At 40.4% G+C, this 16,130-nt stretch overlaps 2 protein-coding genes across 4 annotated transcripts; both read right to left on the bottom strand.

Annotated features, from left to right (window-relative positions):
* Positions 1-1,183: 1,183 nt before the first annotated feature.
* Positions 1,184-7,997, bottom strand: LOC103143147 (zinc finger protein 668). Its single transcript, XM_007559568.2, has 4 exons — positions 7,748-7,997; positions 7,149-7,586; positions 4,468-5,435; positions 1,184-2,612 (listed from the first exon to the last, which is right to left on the bottom strand). The coding sequence occupies exons 2-4, from the start codon at positions 7,555-7,557 to the stop codon at positions 1,797-1,799; spliced, it is 2,193 nt and encodes a 730-aa protein (XP_007559630.1). The 5' UTR covers positions 7,558-7,586; positions 7,748-7,997; the 3' UTR covers positions 1,184-1,796.
* Positions 7,998-10,834: 2,837 nt separating this feature from the next.
* On the bottom strand, positions 10,835-14,605 carry znf576.2 (zinc finger protein 576, tandem duplicate 2). Of its 3 annotated transcripts, none has more exons than XM_007559565.1 (5): positions 14,498-14,605; positions 13,595-13,773; positions 13,398-13,513; positions 12,990-13,133; positions 10,835-12,557 (listed from the first exon to the last, which is right to left on the bottom strand). In XM_007559565.1, exons 2-5 carry the CDS (start codon positions 13,743-13,745, stop codon positions 11,715-11,717), a joined length of 1,254 nt encoding a protein of 417 aa, XP_007559627.1. In that variant the 5' UTR covers positions 13,746-13,773; positions 14,498-14,605; the 3' UTR covers positions 10,835-11,714. The 3 variants fall into 3 exon arrangements, with proteins under 3 accessions (XP_007559627.1, XP_007559628.1, XP_007559629.1); XM_007559566.2 differs by lacking the exon at positions 14,498-14,605 and adding an exon at positions 14,396-14,461; XM_007559567.2 differs by lacking the exon at positions 14,498-14,605 and adding an exon at positions 14,329-14,418.
* Between the last annotated feature and the right edge of the window lie 1,525 nt (positions 14,606-16,130).

Raw genomic sequence — 16,130 nt, 5'->3', positions numbered from 1 at the left:
ATATCCTCCTCCCGCCCAACACACACATATCCTGGACTTATTGGTTAAGAAGGAAACAGCAGAGCAACAAAAGAAGACCTCATATTGCATGTGCAATATGAGGTAAGCAGCACTGTTTTGCAGAAACCTTATATACCCTTTGTTTTCAAAGTCTTACCTTTAACGAGTTATTAGGATGTAACACATTGTGGACAAAAACTTGAAGTAAATAAATTTATTTCTAATTACTTTAATAGTGTAAAAGGTAAGAGACAGAAAATAGAAGACTGCAGTAGAAATTCCTTTATTTTCCCATAATAGAAAAAAAGATGAAGTTCTTTGAATTTAAACTAGAGAAAGACAGAAGGGAAGGAGACTTAAGGCAATAAACAGCTTCTTAAGAACAGCAGAAATGCAGAGCCATGAGCTGATATCCTACATTCACAAATAAATCTTAGCCACATACTATAAGATAAACGTTTTAACTCAATCTATCAAACATTACGGCGAGGTGTTTCAGGTTACAGTTCTGGAAACAGGTGGATTTTTATTCAAGGTCCTCAAGATCTCATGTGGCAGTCCGGATCAGGGTTTCTGCTGGGATGGAAGTATTTTTCTTCTAACAATTACTTAAACATTATTTATGGAGCACAATAGATTATAGGATACATCATATCCTTACTTACAGCTTTAAACCTCATGCGTCCCCACATAAACAGAAGTTATTTTGCTTTAAAAATACAGATCAATGTCTAGCTGGACTCTATCCATCGTCTAAACTGCTTACCATTTCAGAGTCATTTGGGAACTGGTGTCCATCACCAATGTTTACTGGTCAAGAGCCGCTAAACACACTGGACATGTCGCCAATACGTCACTAGACCCAACTAGACTCAATTAAGTTAAAGAACAAAGAGCGTGCAAGAGATCTTTGGACTTGAGTTCATGAAATCTGTCGCTAAATGAACTTGCTGTCATCTTTACATTGCCAGAAGAAAAGGTTTCCTGTCAAAACAGGACCCAGAAACAGGTTTAGCTTGTCGATTATCCACCATGTAGACCCAATCCGTGAGCACTTTATTAAAACTTGAAACGTTTTTGTCTTTCCTCTGACGTCAATGTGCATCACCTCACCTGCGAATGGTGTACAAATCAGCAGACAGGACCGTATCTGTGGGAACAAACCCGGTCGTAACACGACACAAAAGGGATCTCGCAAATATTTATTCGCCTTTGAAAAACAGTACAACTGAATTATACATAACACATAATCCCAAGGTGGCCAAAAACCAGTACCATTTGTAACCTTTTAAATACTGAAATGTTTGCAGTAATAAAAAAAAAATAAAAGTACACACAAAACAGTGGGAAATGTTGATTTCCCACACAAATATACAGTAAAGGAATCAAGGTTTTCAGGCGCTGACAGAAATTCAACATAACTCGCCACACATCTCATCCAGAATACACATTCAAACAGAAAGATGAAAATGAGTGGAATGTCTTGTTGACTCTAAACAGAAAACAGGCCACTGTTTTTTTTTTAATTTATTGCCATATTTCTGTTCAAAGTCCCAAAAAAACTGAAGGAATCATAAGAAGAAATAAGACGCGTCGTTATAATAAAACTGCATGACAGATATCATATTTCCTGCTTCATGTAATATTTCAAGTGCACACATTATTACTACTGGGAATACAATATAAGTGCCATTGATAATCCCTGTCTAAAATTATTGCAAAATACGATTCATTTTCTCTGCAGGCTGAGTTTTATTTTTAGTTTCTTCCTCTGATGCGTCAGCACAGGCTGAGCTTTAAATGTCCATTTCCATTTTGATGTTTTTCTCCAGTTTACAGTCTATCAGCTGGCCGCATGTGGAGGACCACACATCAACACTGGGACCAGGAGAGAGAGGAGCTTTCTTCACCTCCACTCCTGGAGGAGGTGACGCTGTGTAACCGCTGAGAGGAGAGAGAACCGCAGGCTCCAGCTTGCATCTCTTTGCCCCGCCACATGTGTCCAGCTGCCCCTCTGTTTCGTGTCTTTTCGCTCGCTTTTCTGAATCGTTAGCCTGCGCTGAGATTTCGTACTCGCTCGGCTCGCTCTTGACTGAAACGAAAGCAGTGTCTTTAGGCAAGTTTAGCTTTCTGGACAAATCCAAAGGTGTTTCTGTTTCCTGCCCCAGGAAGCCCGTGACCAACTCCAGGCAGGGGTTGAGCGACGCTCCGACGGCGGCGCTCACTCCCAGCAGTTTGTTGCTCGACAGTGACGACGGCGACTCCTGAGGCAGAGCCTGAACGGCGGCGACCGGTAGTGTCTGAGGGACGCCGGACGGCAGCGGCAGCCCGTCGGTTTGACTCGGACAGACGGGGAGAAACACGACCAGGTTCATACCGGGAGGCGGCTTCTCTTCCAGAGTTAGTGTCCACAATCCCTCTGAGTCAGAGGACGCGGCCTCTGTCCTGAGCAGCCTCGAACTGCTGGGATCCTTCACTGGCGCAGCGGCGCAGTTTGAGGCGGGGTTATGACCGGGGGCTGCGTTGGATGCAGAGGTTGGTTTTGTGCCTTTCTTTAGATCTTTTTTCCCAGGAATCGAGCTCTTTGAGGTATGACGTTTCTTAGGAACGCTCTGCAACAAACAAACCAAAATCATTAAAAAAAGCACTTAAGGAGAGAAGCTTAATTGTTAAGTCACTATGAGGCATGTTGGTCTGTGCAAGTTAAGACTAAAAAAAAAAACATAACAAAATACACACGGCCATTTATTTTTCTGTCAAAATATTAATTTGAAATTAACTTTTTTTTTAAAGTTTTCTTTTTAGTGGTCAAAAATGGGGATGATGTTTTAATGTTTACAATAATAAAAACATAACATGCTGAGCAAACAGAAATTAAAAAAAAGTCCTGTTTTCTCATATTCTGACACTCTACACCTCACCAAGCTTTCTGACATTTTTAATGAGCCAATTATAATTTTATTTTGGTATCCTGATTTTCAGACGCATATATCTGAGTTTTAAAACTGTGTGTCCTGAAAACTCCAAGACAAAGTCAGATACTGTACAAAAGACACATTAAACCACAATCTTCATGTGGAATCTGGAAATATAAAACGCAGACGCAGGTCAGTATAAACGGCTAGATATTAGTCAATAAAAGCCAGTTTTTCACCGTGTTATTTTTTTTCCTCATATGGACCTTTGCCTCGCAAAACCGTCTTGAACTCCATTCTCTTAATAGTAATTAGTATTTCTTGTGATAGACCAGCACAAAGCAGTGCATAACTATTAAGTAGAAGGAAAATGACGCGTAGTTTTAATAATGTTCCCAATAAATTGCCCACACAGATCAGGCAAAGGCAACCTAAACTGACAGGCTGGGCAACAGAAAACCAGTCAGGAGGCCATTTGGAGGAGCAGCAGAAATTTACAGCACATGGACAAATAATCTGTTGACAAATATGAGCAAAGCACTAAACAAACCTGCTCAGTATTACAGAGTGCCAAGAAGGAAACAGTTTCTGAAAATGAGCCAGTTGCATACTTGCAAGATATGTGGTGCTTATTGGTATGAAAACTGGTTCTACAAAGTTTGAATTCAGGAGGGGCTCCAAACACACACAATGCTTTTTACAAATTCTGCTAAAAATGTTCAAACCAAATATCATTTTTGATAGATTTTGCAAAGCTTTGTGCTGGTCTGTTAATCTTAATAAACTACACTAAGGTTTGTGGTTGTAATGAGGCCAGGTGGGTGAGTCATATTTACAGGTACCATTCTAGAAGCCAAGCAGTCAGACAGCAGTGGGTTTATGTGAATCTGGTTTTAGAGAAACAGTAAAAGTTGGCTCTGCCAGTCACATGACCTGAATCCTGCAGGAAAATCTATGGAAGGAAGGAACTAAAGGTTAAAGTTCATAGAAGAAGCCCACAGATTTAGGATTTAAAAACTGCTGTTGTTGAAAAATGGGTGAAAATCACAGGTGGTGGATATTTCTAGTTCCTTCAACAAAAACTTTAGTACAGAGTATTAAATCAATTTCAGTAAGGTTTTCACTTTTTCCCTGTTTCATTTTATTTATTAAACATTATTCATGCATATCAGTTTTTTTTTTCTGTTTGAGCTGTTACAGACATCTGGTGAGGATTTCATGTCGGATTTAGAAGTACGTTTAAACTGGTAATGAGTTCAATACTTATTCCATATGCTGTATTTATGGATCTAAGTAAAATAAACAAGGTCTAATATTTTGCCTTTTTTCGGTTTTAAATATTTATTTTTTGAGCATTATAGTTTAACTTTTACTGTCTGAATGATGAGAATTGAAAGGCACTCTTCCAAACCTAAATGAATAAAATTATGATGAAGAGAACGTCCAAATGTACAAGAGTTACATTATTTTTCTTCCTTTTTAAACCCCGATTACCAAAAACTGATGATAATGCAGCTACGGCAGACTGATCCTTTAAAAGTCGTACACTTACTGCAGATGGAGGAGTCTTTCCGCAGGTTTTGAGGTGGATGTCGTAGTTTTGCTGGTGAGGGAAGCCCAGCCCGCAGCTCTGACAGAAGCAGGGCGACTGCCCGGCGTGACCGCCCATGTGAGACATCAACAGCAAGGCCGAACGAAAGCCCTTCCCGCACTCCGCGCACTTCAGCACCCTCTGGTGAGCGCCGGCGTGCTTCTTCAGCTCGTCCGAGGTGTCAAACCTCTGGCCGCACTCCAGACAGCGGATCTCGTCTGTTTTCTGGTTGGGATCCTGGTTCCCCCAGCAGCCAGTGTCCTTTTTGTGCCGCTGGAAGTCCTCCTGACTGGGAAACTCTCGCAGGCACGCCACACAGTGGATGCGCTCAGGCTCGCACTTGTGTTGCCGGTACAACTTGGCCAGCCGGAAGTGGCAGCGGCACCGTATGCACGTGTACGGCAGCAAGCCGAGGTGCGTGAAGCTGTGCTTCAGCAGCGCGTTCTTCTTGCCGAACGTCTCCCCGCAGTCCGTGCACTTAAAGCTGTGAAGGCACCTCTTCTTCTTGTGCCGTGCCAGAGACTTCTCGGTGCGGAAGCTGCGGCCGCACTTCTCGCACACGATGTTGACCATGCACTTGTGCAACTGGACGTGGTTCTCGCACTCCTTCAGCGAGGCGAACACGCGCTTGCACAGGTCGCACTCGTAGAACTGCTCCTCAAAGTGCGTTCTGGACAGGTGCCGCTTCAGGTCCTCCTGCGAGGAGAAGCCAGTCAGGCAGATGCGACACCAGTGGCGCTCCAGTTTGGCCTTGGCGTGCGTGCGCAGGTGGAGCCGGTAGTTGTAGATCTGACAGAAGCGCTTCCCGCACTCGGCGCAGCAGTATGGACGCGCACCCGTGTGCAGATTCATGTGGTCCTGGAGTTTAAACTTAGAGGGCAGCTGGAGGCCGCAGACGCTGCAGTGGTGGTCACCAGAGTTACTCTGCTCTGTAGGGGGGGTGGATACGGAGAGGAAAGCAGCTGATGAATAATAAACAAACCATTATGCGTTTTCACTAAATGGGTCAAGATTCTCCCTGAAGGCAGATGCTAAAACTGTCAGTTATAATTTCTGGAGAAATTTTGTTTTTTTCAGGTGCTTATAGACTTGATTTAAAGGGGAAGTGTTATGTATATTCAAGGCACATAGGGCCATTTAATAGATCAAGTAAGTACGTTACTTTCAGTTGTTTAAAAAAAAAAGCTACATAAAAAAAATATGACTTAAAAGAATTTCAACTTTGTAATTTAACATCTTGAAATCGGGCCTCTGTCTCTTTAAAAACTCCTGCTCTTTCTGAAACTCCACCTTCAGGAAGTCATCAGAACATCGCTATCCTGTTAACATTTTTACCAGCATTTCAATGAGAAGTAGCTCACATTCAGTTCAGGTGTTTGCCAATTGCTGCTGGCTAGTCTAAAGGAACTGAGTAGGGGAGTCGAGTGGAGGACTGCTCCGTAATGTGGAAGCTCAGGAGCTTGGAAACTGCAGCTCTGAGGAGGAGCTGCGTCTCGAAGGCGGTGCTAGGTCCATACGGGCATTTTGCACAGCCGAATGGTTGCCATGGAAACTAGAGGATTTCTCAGACAAGAGTGAAAGAATCAACGCAACACACCAGGTATGTTGTTGATGAGGGAATAACATTATAACATAAAGCTCAAAAAAGTCTATTTTACATAATACAGCTTTAACTGAAATTTCAAAATACTCAATACTGAATGGCCCAGTCATCAGGAGAAATGATACCAAAATCTCCCATTAATAAATATTATATTTATTACTCAGTTTTGTTGTGCATGTATTGAAATTTTCTTCCAAAACACAATTAAAGGTCAAACAGCTAAAAATGGCTAGAGATCCATTTATAAACAAACTAGTGGTCATAATCTCTGCTGAACCAGTACTGATGGACGATTGGCTCGTCCAAATCTAAAAATCTAATCTTGTTTCCGATCGGTGGAGGCACCATATCATAGCAAAACGTCAGTGTTCAGTGTGGATGGTTTCACTACAAGAAGCAGAGTAGGAGTTTAGGGTGTTTAAACATGAATTTGGAGGAAGCAAAAAAAAAAAAAAAAAGCAGATTATGAGCAAATAATCTGAAGCTTTTACAGCAAAGTTGGTGTATTTTATCTTTTCGAAGAGATGCTGTTGGATTAGGAAATGTTGGCAACTTTTATAAAGTCTCTTCATTAAAGTAAAGGTTTTTCTTACTCTGCAATCTGAGGGGGTTGAATTCAATCACACACAAGGTCTAACCTGGAAACATGTCACTTATATCATAGTGATTCCCTCTTTAACTTCAGAGCTGTGTAACACAGAGAATTTTACATTTGTGATACTAGCAGTGTTACTATTCCATCGTTTCATCCTTACCTTTAAACTGGGTGATTTTCTTTGTTTATTTTCAGTGATGCCGTTTATATTAAGCACTTTATCATTAATTTTCAACTATATCCAGAGGGCCACTTGTTTCATAGCTCTAAAGGGGAGTGAAAAGGTAAAATCTGCATCGACAGGTCAGAGCTTTATAAAAATCAATAACCGGTCATTAATTATGTGTTCGGTACATCTTGTATGAGTTAATATGAGTGATTTTCTTTTATAGCAGTGTGTGTGTCATTAAATCCACTGTAGGTCCTTATTTCATCCAGTCTTACCGTTGCTTAGCTCCTCCTCGTCCTCCTCATCTTCCTCCTCATCAAACTCCTCTTCCTCAAATACCTCGGACACATCACTGTCGTCCGAGTCGTCCTCCACCACCTGCCGAGCCTCTGCATTCTCCACATGGGGGTCTTTTTGTCCGTCTTTCCCCGGCTCAGCCCCCAGCTGAGGGGCCTCCGTCGAGTCACCGCTTTTAGTGGATCCCGCAGGAGGAGTAGCAGCCCCGTTGACTGCTTCTTGTCTGCTTCTGAGCCGCCTCCTCTGCTTTACGTCTCCCATGGGGGCGGCAGCGTGTGGGAGAGGCTTTTCCGACCGGTTTCGTCCTGAAGGGGAGTCCCTCTCAGACGGGACATCCAGAAATCCCGGATCTGCCAGCAGGATGTCACGGTTGGAGTCGGTGGACATTGCTGGCAAGAGGAGCGTTTGATTACTCCCTATAAACAACAAGCACATTGGTTTCATTAGGCTCACGAGTCTCGATTAAAACTCGCCTTTAACGTGTTTAAACATCTCGGGCCGTTCCTCGTTTAAAATACTGGGTTTATTCCCAACGGAAATTCCTTTTATGACACACCTTACTGGTACGCTGGCTCACCTGGCAGGAATAATGATGGTGATGGTGGTGGTTCGGCGTACGCTCACAGCCTTCACATGCGATGTTTGCGCTCTTCAAACCAAAATAAACACATATTGTGCGCAGAAGAGACAAACACAAAACGAGACAAGTAGCCAGCACGGCGTGAAAGCAGAGCGATAGCAACTAAACAGTCCGCTGACTGCTCTCACCTGCTTCCATGGTAAACCACGACCAGGACAACAAAGGCAAACGCACGAAGCAGAGGCAGGAGGGTAGGGAGGCACTGTAGCGCTCTCTTGTCCACCTGCTGCCTTGGAGTGGTATTGCAGTTCTGTTTTTTTTTTTGTTTTGTTTTTTTGTTGTTGTTGTTGTTGTTGTTGTTTGTTTGTTTGTTTTTTGTTTGTTTGTTTTAATTAAATGCATAAAAGCACAAGTTAATGAAGTAGTGCTGTTTTGTGGCTTCTAATTTTTGACAATAACAAAATTTTATCTTCCACAAATTTCAAGGGTCATTATGGTTGGGGGGAGGGAGGGGGATCATGGTTATAATTTTTACCCCTATAAATATGAATCTCAACATTTAGGCATGCATTTCCAACCAGCCCTCCAGAGTCACTACTTTGTGGAAACATCTTTTGATGCTTTACTGCCACAGGCCTCTGGTGGTATGTCTCTTTCAGCAGATTATTGCTCTTGCTAGTTCTCCTTTGCTAAAACTCCATTAACAACTTTAACTTTCAGTTCTCTTGATGCCTCCAACAGGCTGTCTTCCAGGACTGATTGCCCTGTATCCAGTTATCCTTCCTGCTCCTGCTGAAGAAGCATATCCCCACATCCTGATGCTGTCACTGCTCTGAGTCAGGATGGGGATGGTGTGTTCAGCCTTAAAATGTTCTGTATATAAAACATTCAGTTTTGGTTTCATCTACCACATGTTTGCTCTGTCCCTTCAATCTGAGGCTCCTCCAGAGTCATTATGGGCTTGTCTACAATAAAATATTCTGCAACATTAGAAATAAATGAGTGTATTAATTAATGTTCTATTTCACAAATGAAAACCAAAAACAAGGAGGCAGAAGCTGTTAAATTGAATTCCACTGTTAAAATACTTTCAAGTCAACCCGATTCATTCATAATATCCAATCAGCTATCTGCTAATGGGCTCCTACCACGAAAAATATTTGCACCAACTTTGGCAGAATTTCTGAGTTTATTCAGAAATTCCACAAACAGAACATGTTCATCAATGGAGAAAATGACTTTAAATATTTACTTATTTATTGCCACCGAATATGGCAGCAGTGTGTGATCCTAAATTATGAAACAAGTGGATAAATGATCTATTGTTATCTACCAGGATCAAAGTCACTTAGAAAAGTTCTGAGCATTTTCACACGACTAATTTGGTCGCTGACATCTCATATGATTTGGAGAATGTGAAGAGGACTTAAGTATAATGTCTTTGCATAATGTTAAGTAAGAATAATGCATATTAACTTAATGTTCATGATAACAAAATGCGTCACAGATTCAATATGAAGGTCTAAAGAACAAAATAATACCACGTAGCACTTGGGTATTATTCATAATGTGTTTCAAGTCTATTCAAAGAACTTGATTATAAAAGTTGTTAGGGTTTATACTTAATTAATACATTACATATAAAACCGTGAATAAGACAACGCACAATACTGTAGACAGTTTTCGTCATGGAAAATTGCTGCAGCCAATGATTCATCAGCTAGGTGAACCACTTTCACGGGTAATAACTTGTAGTAGTCGTTTTCTGTGATGCTATCAGTCTCACATCATTATGGAGGAATTTTGGCACACATTTCTATGCAACACTTGCAGACATTTATCTATGCCAAGTCACACAATTTAACCAGGTTGAGGACTTTGACTGGGCTGAATAAGCAACTTGAATGTTTTCATTCCTGCCTGCAGGGTGTTGTAGATTTGGATTTGGCGTGTTTTGTGTGAATGGTTCTCCTCCTGTTACTTTGTGCGTTAACACACACTGACGGTGTGTGAACGTGTGTGTTAATGACTAAATGCGGTGTTTCTGGGGTCCTCTGGAAAGTATTTACACTGACACACACATGCCAACTCCTCTGATCACATGCTTTGCAAAAAGCCTTTATATCTTGCAACATAATCAGAAATAAGATCTAAAAAATATTGATCTTTTCATGACTGATCTAGATAGATGGATAAACAGGCTTTTAACAATATTTTTGAAGAAATCAAAAGCATTTTTTTCCCCACACACTGTAGAAATGTTAAACACTGAAGGCATCCTAAATCAATTCGGGTTTAACAAGTCAATAATATTGTTCTTTTTAATCAATCGGTAAAAAAAAATAAATTTATATACAACTATCATACAGGTAACATTTTGGATTACAGATGTTACAGATATAGACGTAACAAAGTATTGAGATAGATAAATAAATCATGTTTAACACTTGTCTCAGTCAGTCTAAGGTTGGACATCAGTCACTCAGGGTTCACAGGAATATCTGTTAATGTGCAAACAGCAGCCATTCCTACTGACTTATCATGCAAATTTATATTTATTCAGTCCCAGGTCTGCCCCACTGTTTGCTGCTGCGAGACGACCCAATTTAGCTCAAGCTTCTGCTGTAGGACAGACGGATCGTCTCACATTTGACTGAATTAATGTAGAATAAAGAGAGGTTTCTTGGCTGACAAGAAGACTGCAACTACAAACATGAAACTGTAGTTGCAAACCTACACAAATCATTGTGAACTTCAGTTATCCTGCCATATGAAAAAAGTGCCTTCTCTAGGCCACCATTAAAAGATGCCCCCTTGTTCAGTACTGTACCGAGTATCGTCATAAAACAGGCTCATAAATGCACATCTTTGTGCTCTGGACAAGAAATATCCAAACTCTTCCAGGTAATAAAAGCCTCTCCTCGCCAAAAACTGTTTACACATTTTCATCTTCAATGTTTTCTCTGCATCAGTGAGCCTACTGGTAATGAAAAACACCAAAATGAACGCCTTATTTTCAATTTACATGTTCTTATAGATCGACGGGTTGCCAACCGAGAACTGAAAACAAAGAGACAAAAAGCATTTCATCAGTGGCTTCCCTTTGGGACAGCCTGTTTATTACATGTTTGCAGTGTTCAGACACAGTGAGGAGAAACCAAGTGAATAATATGATATACAATTTCTTATGGGAATCTAGAGCTTTTTAAGACAGGAAATATTACTTTAACAAGTAAAAAACAGGATGTAGAAATTTCCAGTAAAAGAAAAATCAGGATTATAAAGGTTATTTTCCACCCACATGCCAAACACTGTAGATTAGATCTGAAGTGTTCAGCCTCCATCCTTTCAAGGCAAAGCAGAGAATTATTATTTTTTTCGTCATTGAAATTTAATTTAAAAGGTAAGAAGCAAAATAAGAGCCATAATGAAAACAGAAACTGTACATAACACATTTCTTTTAAAAGACAGTCTAATGTTCAGACAGCATCTCTACAAGATATCTAATTATTTAAAGTATGTACTTGTATCTGTTAGGGCAGGGGAAATAAAAACTAAAAAAAAAAAAAAAATTACAAATAAAAACCCCTCACAAAGTGAGTAAATCAACAGAATGCCAAATAAATTCAAAAACACACACTTCAAACTAAAAACAAAATCATTAAAAAAAAAAGTGAATTAAACCTGCTTCTTTATACAACTGAACTGTTTCATGGGAAACAGTGTAATAGATGTTTAAAACTTGGTTAGTCAACTTATGAGATGTTTCCATCTTCAGCGGCTCATAATCAAACTAACAACCGACTAAAACCTGATTTTCCAAACCGTTCCCAGTTTGTTTAAAACATCTCAACTGTGGTATCGACCAAATTAAAAAAAAAAGAAAAAAAGAAAAAAAAAAAGGACATTTCATGACTAAGTTTCTGAAAAACCACAAACTTTCTGCGGGCTACCCATGTCTAAATTATCTATTGGAGCCTGACTTTTCAGGGTTTTCGGGCTTCTCCTCCGGGTGGCTCTTCTGGTGAGCCAGCAGGGTGCGCTCCCGGCTGAAGCTCTTCCCGCAGGTCGGACAGGACAAGCGGCCGACGGCGTGAGCCCGCGACGTGTGCGCTTCCAGCTGCTCGGGTCGGGCAAAACTCTCTTCACATTCTTCGCAAGGATGGGCTTTCCGTGGGGTGTGTTTTTCCTTCTTGTGAGCACGCAGCTGAACCAAACCGGGGAAGGTGAGCTCACACTCCGTGCACGGGATCTGGAGAGGCAGAGCCGGGTCTTCTTTTGGTTTCTTCTCCTTTGCCGGACTGTCGTCTTCTGCACCTTTTTTGTCTTCCGTTTCCGACGCCGCCGCTGCTTTAGGGGGACGACCTCGCTTCGCTCCACCTGCTTTTCCTTTGTCTTCTCCCACAGCTACCGCAGGCTCCGCCGTGGCGGCGGCCTTCGTCGCCTCCTCGGAAACCTCCGCCTCATCCTTCTTTTTCCGCTTTCCCTTTTTCTCAGAACTGGCCGGGTCTTCGGCTTTGGCCGGGCGACCGCGTTTCTTCACAGGAGAAGCGCTGCCGTTGCACTGCTGGCCTTCCGGGTATTTCTCCTGGTGTGCCTGCAGCTCAGACTCCGCTTCAAATCCTTGGCCGCACTTCTTACAGCGATGAGGCTTGGCTGGATCCTCGGGCTGTTCTGTGTTCTCGTCAGGGCGTGGATGCTGGGTCAGGCGGTGGGCACGCAGCAGCCCAGGACTGCGAAAGGTCTGGCTGCAATCCTTACACACCAGCAGCTTCTCTGGACACACCTGTCTTCTGTGAGTTGTGAGCTGCAAAGGATCAAAGCAGAATAATTTTACACCCAAGTATTTAGCACAATGCTCATCATATGCAATTGAAACCCGACACTTTAGACATTTTAAACATTGTCATGTTACAATCACAAATCTTACTGCATTTTGAGATTTTATGCTGATCAGGGATGCTAAAGTTCAGGTTTTTCTTCATGAAAACCTTTGCAAATTAAGGATTCTTTACGTCTAGCTGAACATGGTGCTCATTTTTGTGTCTATTTTACAAAATTCACACTAAAATACACTTCACCTTGTAACATTACAAAAAGAAATTTAAAAAAATGAGGGATAATGTGTGGGCAAAGCAAGATGGAAATGCACTAATTGCCGGATAGCAACATTTTAAATGCTTCCAATTTTCACATTTGAGAAATCTGTTTAAGCAAAAAAAAAAAAAAAAAAACTTACCTCGGAGAACGTTTTAAAGCTCTCCTTGCAGTGAGCACATTTGAAAGGCTTGTCGTCGTTGCTGTGTGTCGGCTGGTGCTGCGTTAATTCCTCAGACGACAGAAACGTGCGGTCACACACGTAGCACGTAAACAGTGTGTTTCCCTGTGCAGAGATTGAATACAGAGAAACACGAATTAAAACTGTTTCAGGCTAGATAACTTCCTTTTTACTCTGCAAGACAAAGAAACATCTTAAATTACACTGAACAGGGGGAACCAATTGCTAGTAATATAAATAGGTTATGTGATTAAATCTAATTTTAAGAGAGCAAGGTGTTTTTAAACACTGAACTTTTGAGATAATCATTTCCCTCAATCAAGACAAGTCAATTATGACAACAGACAAACTGTTTCTAGTTAAATGTACCTGTTGAAGCTGCTGTTTGTACTCCTCCCTGTGGCTCTTCTTCATGTGTCTCTCCTTTGCTTTGGCGTTGCAGAAGGTGATGAAGCACTGGAAGCACTGCAGGTTTTCATGTTGGTCTGAAAGAGCACACACAGACTCGGTTAGGGTTCTGGTCATGCTAGTAACTCTCTTCAAACTGGGCCCCCTGAAGCACTTACAGGACTGGACCGAAGGAGCCGGGGGTCCGTTCAGAATGACGGGTTTGTATGGCTCTGCTGGCTTTTCATGGGGAGGTGCGGGTGGTGGTGGTGGTTCTGGCAAGCCCCGTCCCAGCACTATGTCCTCTATGTTCAAAATGTCTGAGTCCATTCTACGACACTGCTGCGACACAACCTTGCTGGAATCACACACACACACACAAAAAGACAACTCAAGATTCAAAACAACGTGCAAAAAACCCCACTAAAGTCTTCAGATTCAAATACTACGCGCAAAAACACCTTAGTTTCGTCAACAATATAATGCCATAAAGACAAACAGAAATGCTGAACAAATATGAAACTGAGAAAAAAAAACCCTAATTAAATTAAGAATGTAAAAAGCAAAAAACTCCAAATAACATATCTGAAAAACTCCACAAAACGTGTACTCTGATATTTATTTAATATTTAAGTCAAAACAACCTCTTAAGTTGTAGCTAGAGCTGACGTTGAACGTAACACTAAGGCCGCCAGCTAAGCTAACTAGCTTCATGCCAGTTTGCAACATTGCGACGTAATAAAAACTACATGATTCAAATCTCAACCTGTATGTAGCTAGCAAAATGAACCCAACCAGTTACCAGTTATTTTTCCTTTAATGTATGTATCTGCATGTAACTAATGGTAGAAACAAAGTAGCAGACTAGTTGAGCGGGTTAATGCCAGCTAGTTAGCGCTAACAACACTCCTACCATTCAAAAAAGAACCGCAGACTTCGTGTCTGTTCCCGCACTAAGTTCAAAATTACATTTTACACACCGTTTATAGGTTGATGACCAATTTGAAGCGCACTAAGTAAACACAGTAAACCAATACTAATGTATGAATAATATAATTATGCTAAAAACAAGGGGACGTTACCTCGAACCGCTTTTTGCAGCTAGTTTGACTGAGAGAGTTGACCCTAGAAATACAACACATAGATCGTGCGTTTCCTCCTGTGCGTTGTTGTTGGTGGTGATGGGGACAGCCAAGATGGCTGCCGCTTGGACTCTTCGGTGGGGCCAGTTTGATACAGATTAGGAAAATAATAATAATAAAGTGTCAAAACATAGATGATCTTAAGTTATGGCGCTGATAACAACCACGAGTCTGAATTATAAAGAATTATCAGCACAATAACACGCAACACTAAAAAAAAAGAAAAATCCTTCTGTTACTTACAAATCAGCAACACGTTCTGTTTATATACTTTTTATTACACAATTGATTAGTAATGTTGTTATTTACTAAACAATAAATTGGACTAATGCACACAAAAGCAACTTTGGCACAGATTAGACACGCTGCAAATTTGAAAATTAGAAGTGTTTCTATGCATCGTTACTCTATGGCTGATCTAAATCACGTGACCCAACACGACTCAAAAGAAGTACCTGATTTTTTAAAAACTTTTTATGCACACAGACAGACACAGCCCTACTTATATTCAGTTTCAATATAATTTATACTATTTTGAACGCAAAAAATGCATCTAACGATGATAATTATGGTTTTTGTAAATGGGTTCATTTTAATTTGCACAGTAGCAACAAGTGTTTCATGGAAAATTGGATTGGTGTGTCAAATATTTTGTAACAAGTTCAACCTCACCTCATACAATACATAACAAAACGACACTAGTTGAGATTACCATTTCCAAGTTGGCAGGTAGAAAATTAGCAGGAAGACAGAGAAAAATGGTTCTCATCAACCCCAAAATGCAATATGGCTACCTATTTTAGAATCAATAGGACTTCTGGTAAGACGTGCTGTCAAAGTGAAATCATGTTTTTTCTTCCTTTCTCATATTTGGACATTTATCAGTTTGATACTAATATAACACACGATAATATAAAGTATAATGAAAGTCCAATTAATGACAAATTAATTTATGAAAAAGAATAAGTTAGAACCTAATATAGCTAGACTAACATATTTTATAAATATTGAGAAGATATAGTTACATAGCATTTTGAAGGAAATTTCAAGGCTTTCACTCAGTTTAATTCAAGTTAAGCAGGGCACCTTTATGTATGATTGGGATAACTTAATGTAGCTAATAAATATTAATAACTATTACGACTTAAGGATTTGCATAACTTCTCTATTAATATTGTAAAATTAGTATATTTGTAAGATTAACATTTCTTAAAATAAAATACATTTTAACATTAGTTAAGAAAAACAAAACAACTACTAATAATGATCGTTGAATTCCATTAAGCTTTTTCAGTTTTATGACAATAGATGCAGTGACATGTCAATAAAATACAATACAAAACTTAATTTTTAGTTCAATTGAAAGTGAAATCACTTATACAGGTTAATTACTCAGAGTGACATGTACACAGAATTCTGCTTGTTGGCTTACTGCAAAAAAAATAAAAATAAAAAAAACTGTTCAGGAAAGTTACCAGAAAGTTAAGTGGAAGGAAAAACTGGTTGAAAAAGTAGCAGAGGCAATTGGCTTAAACCCAGCCTTACTACATAAATTACCACTCATTCATGGAGT

The sequence above is a fragment of the Poecilia formosa genome, unplaced genomic scaffold, assembly GCF_000485575.1.
Source record: "Poecilia formosa unplaced genomic scaffold, Poecilia_formosa-5.1.2 Scaffold105, whole genome shotgun sequence".
Classification (NCBI taxonomy): Eukaryota; Metazoa; Chordata; class Actinopteri; order Cyprinodontiformes; family Poeciliidae; genus Poecilia; species Poecilia formosa.
This window is presented reverse-complemented; position numbering and strand designations above follow the sequence as displayed.

What these genes read in the sequence shown, in the direction of transcription:
- LOC103143147 (XM_007559568.2), bottom strand. Translation starts at nt 7,557, where the DNA reads ATGTCCACCGACTCCAACCGTGACATCCTGCTGGCAGATCCGGGATTT. An exon ending in CGAGGAGGAGCTAAGCAACG is followed by an intron (nt 5,436 to 7,148) that starts GTAAGACTGGAT and finishes CCCCCCCTACAG; the next exon opens with AGCAGAGTAACTCTGGTGAC. An exon ending in GAAAGACTCCTCCATCTGCA is followed by an intron (nt 2,613 to 4,467) that starts GTAAGTGTACGA and finishes TGTTTGTTGCAG; the next exon opens with AGCGTTCCTAAGAAACGTCA.
- znf576.2 (XM_007559565.1), bottom strand. Translation starts at nt 13,745, where the DNA reads ATGGACTCAGACATTTTGAACATAGAGGACATAGTGCTGGGACGGGGC. An exon ending in GGCTCCTTCGGTCCAGTCCT is followed by an intron (nt 13,514 to 13,594) that starts GTAAGTGCTTCA and finishes GTGCTCTTTCAG; the next exon opens with ACCAACATGAAAACCTGCAG. An exon ending in GCTTTAAAACGTTCTCCGAG is followed by an intron (nt 12,558 to 12,989) that starts GTAAGTTTTTTT and finishes GATCCTTTGCAG; the next exon opens with CTCACAACTCACAGAAGACA.